Here is a 5,415-nt window from a genome sequence, read left to right as displayed (position 1 = left end):
TTTTACTTTTTCTTTAAAATAATTACAGAATTTGAGAACAGTGTACACACATTTATTTTATAGATGTATTCCAAAACTAAGATATATAGTATAGAATACCTCTTCTTTTTTTTGGTACATGATTTCTCTAATTTCCCCACATGCAAATTGATAAGGACGTTGGCAGCATCTACACTGAATTTTGATCTTGCAGAAAATTTATTTCTAAGTCAGTAAACCATAAAGCCAGGACAAAGCATTATTTATGATTCATGAAAGCAGTTGTGTTCCTGAGGCACAAATCATAGAACTATTGAAATTACCAGCTGGACAAAACTGAATATAAACCAATCAATTGATAAGTGATGTCTTGTACTTGTATTGTTGGATTTTTGCTTCCTAATCCATTCTGCCACTCTATTTCTTTTAATTGGTGATTGGCGGCACTGGGGATTGAACTCAGGACATTGTACTTGGTAGGCAAGCACTTATTCTACTGAGCTATCTCCCCAACCCTGTTTTCCCTATTTGGTGGGTTCTTTCTTTTCTCCTTCATGGAGTTATAGTCATTTTGAGCCCTCTCTACAATATCTTTTAGTAGTCTGTGTTGGGTTGGCTTTATCCTCATGAATTTCTTTAGTTCTTTGTCATGGAAGTATTTCATTTCTCCATTAAGCTTGAAAGAGAGTTTTTCAGGGTATATCAGTCTGAGTTGGAATTGGTTTTCTTGCAAGACTTGTAGTACTTTGCTCCATGCTCTTCTTTACTATTCTTTTTTTTTTTTTTTTTGGCGGAACCGGGGATTGAACTCAGGCCTTTGTGCTTGCCAGGGAAGTGCTTATTCCACTGAGCCATCTCCCTGGCCCCTCCATGCTCTTCTTGACTTGATGATTTGTGAAGAGAAATCTGCCATTATTCCAATGGATTTCCCTTTAAATGTGATCTGTTTCTTTTCTCTAGCTTTTAGTATACTGTTCCTGTGCTGAATTTCTGGGATCTTGATTATTATATGTCTGAGTGTGTTTTTAATTGGGTTGACGTCATTTGGAGTTGTATATGCTTTGGCTACCTGATTGTCAGATTGTTTCCCCATATTTGGGAAGTTTTCTGCTGTTACTTCTGCCCATATTCGTTTTATATCATTTGTATTGACTCCTTTCTCATTGATGCCTGTTAGTCTTTTGTTGTTCATCTTTGCATCATCTTGCAGATGTTGAATTATTTTTTTTTTCCTGCCTCCTAGTTGTTTTTAAGAGATCTTTTTATTTTTTTAGGGGAGGTTTATATTTTGTTTTTGGTGCCAAAGACCAAACTCAGGACTTCCAGATTACTAGGCAAGCATTCTACTGCTGAGCCAAATCCCCAGCCCCAAAAGGTTTTTCTTATCTTTTCACTAGCTGCAATGGTGTCTTCAAGGTCTGAAAGTCTATTTTCACTTTCATTCAAATGGTTTTGCCAGCTTGTGATTGAGGTTTTAATTTCTTGTATATTTCTTTGAATCTGCTTCATGCATTCTATTTCTTTCTTATATTGCTCATTCAAGGATTCCATCATTTTTCTATTCTCTATTTTTTATTATGTCTTCTTTAGAAGCACTTAATAATTCCTTCATTATATTTATAATTTCTTTTATTGCTTCAGAAATTATTTGGGAGGGAACCTGGGAGATAGCTCAGTAGAATAAGTGCTTGCCTGGCAAGTGCAAGGGCCTGAGTTCAATCCCCAGTTATGCCAAAAAAAAAAAAAAAAAAAAGAAATTATTTCTGATCTGATTTCCTCTATGCCTTTTTGCAGTTGTTTTGTTACTTCAGACGCTATTATTTCAGGTGTGTGCTTTCCAATTTCTTGGTTTTTTTGGGGGGGAAGGGTTTACTGGGTGTTCAGGGTCTCTCTACTAGAGTGGACTCATAGTGATCTGCCTATTTACAGCCTCCCAAGAGCTGGGATTACAGGCGTGCGCTGCCACACCCAGTCTCAATTGCCCTCACCGGGGGCACAACAGGCCTGTAGATCAAGACACACCCTCCCGCCAGCCCCGGCCCCTGTGCCTGCTTGCGGGCTCTTTAATCTGCTGAGCTATTTGGCCCACTGTCTAATTTCTTGTATGCTATATTCTCCTGCATTTGTTCTGGGTAGGCGCAGGGCCTGAGAATGCATTTTGCTCCTTCTTTTTGTCATTTTTGTATAGCACTGTCTTCTGACCTTTGGTGTAGAGCTCTGGTGCAGTTATTACCTTAGCACCAGGTCCAGATCTACCAAGTTCAAACTCATCCAGGTGGACATGGCTTGGGTCTGGCTGCTGTGCTCTACTTTTTCCTGCTGCAGCCCTTGGAAGTGAACCTACTGTGCCACTTTGGCAAGATGTTCTACTCCTGGATTAGCTGGGTGGGTCTTGCCTCTAGCCTCTCTGCAGGGAGTTCTGCTGAAGGGTTCCATACTAGATCTGTCTGATGGAGGAAGTTCCACACACGCGTCAGGCCTAGGTGCTGGCTGGAATGAGGATCCGAACAGCCCTGGGCAGGTGGTCCCACACACACGCTGGACCTGGGTCCTGGCTGGAATCCTCATTTTTTCTTAACTCAGCTAACTAAACAAGCTGTTTCAATGAGTGATCTTGTTTATATCACTCTGAAATGTGTTGAATTAATCTAATAGCAAGAGCTAATGGACCTAGTAAGTGCTTATTAACTTAGTAGTATTGTGCTTTGTTAACTTTAAAGCTAACACGAAGTGAAGATCTTCGAATAATGCCTGCATTTTCCGATTCCAAGTCCTAGGGACTTTTATGATTCCATGATCCCATTTTGCAAAGTATTGTGCTGTTGAACAAAAAATTGGGCTTGCCTTATTTCCTCTTTCTTTTGGCAAAGGGATAATTTGAATTTTGAATATAGATTTTTTTTCTTTATCACTTTAGTAGTTGGGTTCTAGAAAAGTGGGAAGCCAGTATTGAAGAGCCCCTATGTGCCTGAATCTTATTAAGTTCTTCCATTTGATTTAATCCTTATGATGTTATGAGGTAGACTTCATTATCTCTATTGGAGAGTGTACCTGAAGCACCTTTCTATATGCCAAATTAAATCCTCAGATCAAATCTCTCAGGCTATGAGTTTAGAATTTTAAGTGTCAGGCATATGCTAGATTTCTCCTATCTTATTTGAGTTTAAAAATGAAATTTGAAAAACAAATAACCTTAAGTTTTCTCCTTTTCCGGATGGGCAGCAATGGTGACCTGGACCCCTGGTCTGGAGGTGGAGTGACCAAGGACATCTCAGCCACGCTGGTGGCCATCACCATCGCGGAGGGGGCCCATCATTTGGATCTTCGGGCCAACAGTGCCTACGACCCTGCATCCGTGCTGCGAGCCCGCTCCTTGGAAGTCCAACACATGAAACAGTGGATCCGAGACTTCCATTCCCACGCCAGAAGGCAGCGCTGAACAGCCTGGACCATTTTCAGTTTCTTTCCTATTCCTTCTATTCCCTTTCTCATTCACTTGGATTTTCTACATGTAATTACTTTTGCTTGCTTGTTATTAGATTTGGGGGAGCCGAGGTTGGGGTGGAAGGGGAGGGTTAGAATTGCGAACAGCCTCGCACCACTGTGAATGCCCGGGCCCGGCTCCTTTGTGCTTCCTCCAGGACAAAAGCGGTCATGGCACTGCCAGCACCACCAGTGGCCCTCACGCTGAGCTCCTGACATGGAGCTCCCGATGCCTTTCACCCAGACTCGCTTCCTTTGCTTCTCTACACGAAGGGACTTCTCCGTGTTGAGGCTGAAATCGCTTTGGCCCGTTTATAGAACCCCCCTCTCCAAAGGAAAAACAGAAGACAGATGAGAAATGATGTAATTGCAGCTGGTAGGAAGGATGTCTGGTGCCAGTCCAGGAACTGGGGCCCATTTCTTTTATACTTGATTTAATGACTTTGAACTGTGCTGTAAATAAAGATTAAGGCTGGATCGTGTACCTGCGTGTCGCCTCTGAGGCTCACTCCAGCTGTGGGGGTGCAGGGTGCTGCAGGCTTGGCTGCTTTTGGCAAGACCTTTCATTTTCTCTTTGTCATCTGGCAACTTTCCTTAGTCCTGGGATATCTGCCACTGTGGTGCAGCCAGTAAGAAAGCCAGCCTTTTCCTGCTCCGTTTGTCTTTGTTTTGAAGGTCAGTCTTGTGGTAATTTGGTTAAATTCTTGCCAGTTTAGGAAAATGACTCTGTTTTGCCTTTCACTTGAAATCAGAACAAGTTCTGTGCTGTGGTCACTGATGGTGCTTCCAGAAAAAGCTTTCCAAGCTTGTGAATGAGTACAAGCTCCTTAGTACTCCTTAAGGAGAAAGTAGTTGAGGGTAGCTTTTTTTTTTTTTTTAATTTCTCTTTCTGGTGGTTGTTCCTGCTGTCAGGATGCTGAGAAGCAGGTGCAAGGGGCCTCTCTGTCCAGCTTCCAAAAGACAAGCTGACTAATTCATGCAGGCAGCATATTTGACATTAATAAATGGCTGAGCCGTCCCTATTTCCAAGGGGGTGGCTTCTTTCGAGCAGCGCTTACACTGAGACCTTTCTTCAGAAGAGCTTTTCTAGGATAACAAATAGGATTCGATCAAAACCTTTCAGGGACACGAAGAGAGACTTAACAGTCCCCACTTTGTTGAAAGATTTCTTCTTTCCTGTTTTCTTTCATTTTCTTTACTCTGCCTTGGGAACATTTTGTGCTTTTAAAAACTACACCTTGAGCTGGATCATTTCAAGGCAGCTATTTTATTTTAAAGTACAGATGTGGTTGGAGGCTGAAGCCTTTCCTTCCCTCTCCCTGGCATCTGGGAACACAGGAACGTTTTTGTCTTGTTTTGGAAGTTTTCATTCTCACTGTAGGAGTTGTCCTCTGACACCCTGGGTCCCAGTTTTTTTTTTATTTCAGTATCAGAGAATGGTCTGTTGGGGTGTGAATATAAAGGTTAAAACAATACTCATTTTTCTTCTGTGTCAACTGAGAATATGTAAGCAAAGTATTAGACTTAACAGTAGATATTCTTACTTCAGATTTTAGGATTTTAGGCTCTTTCCCCTCAAACCTTTTTACTTGATCTGAATCTTTAAAATACATTGTCGTCTTATTTAATGTTGATTTGTTGGATATTTTTTAAAAAATGTATTTGGTACAGGGTCTACTATGCAGCTTAGACTCGTGGTGATTCTCCTGTTTTCAGCCTCCCCAGCACTGAGATTACAGGTGCGCACCACCATACCCCGTCTCGGTGGCTGGCAAGGCACGTGGTGCTGGGAATTGAACCCCAGTCCCTGCGCTTGGCTAAGCTGGCTCTTAGTCCACTGAGCTATCTTGCTGGCAAGAGGTTTTTTTTTTTTTTTGTTTTTGTCCTGCAAATATAATTTGGTCCTACCACTCTAGCCATATTGCACATATGGACAGCAGCTGAACTGAAGGT

The 5,415-nt window shown here is 41.8% G+C and overlaps 1 protein-coding gene across 1 annotated transcript in view; it reads left to right on the top strand.

Moving 5' to 3' along the window:
• Prcp (prolylcarboxypeptidase) overlaps positions 1 to 4,338 on the top strand; it is an 86,106-nt gene extending 81,768 nt beyond the window's left edge. Inside the window, exon 9 of the mRNA XM_012515034.2 lies at positions 3,202 to 4,338. Coding sequence (XP_012370488.2) covers positions 3,202 to 3,418 — 217 coding nt within the window. The 3' untranslated portion in view covers positions 3,419 to 4,338. The remainder of the gene's footprint in view (positions 1 to 3,201) is intronic.
• The last annotated feature ends 1,077 nt before the right edge of the window (positions 4,339 to 5,415 follow it).

The sequence above is a fragment of the Octodon degus genome, unplaced genomic scaffold, assembly GCF_000260255.1.
Source record: "Octodon degus isolate 3935 unplaced genomic scaffold, OctDeg1.0 scaffold00049, whole genome shotgun sequence".
NCBI classification, from domain to species: domain Eukaryota; kingdom Metazoa; phylum Chordata; class Mammalia; order Rodentia; family Octodontidae; genus Octodon; species Octodon degus.
The sequence above is the reverse complement of the archived record's forward strand: the minus strand, read 5'-3'. Positions and strand labels throughout refer to the sequence as shown.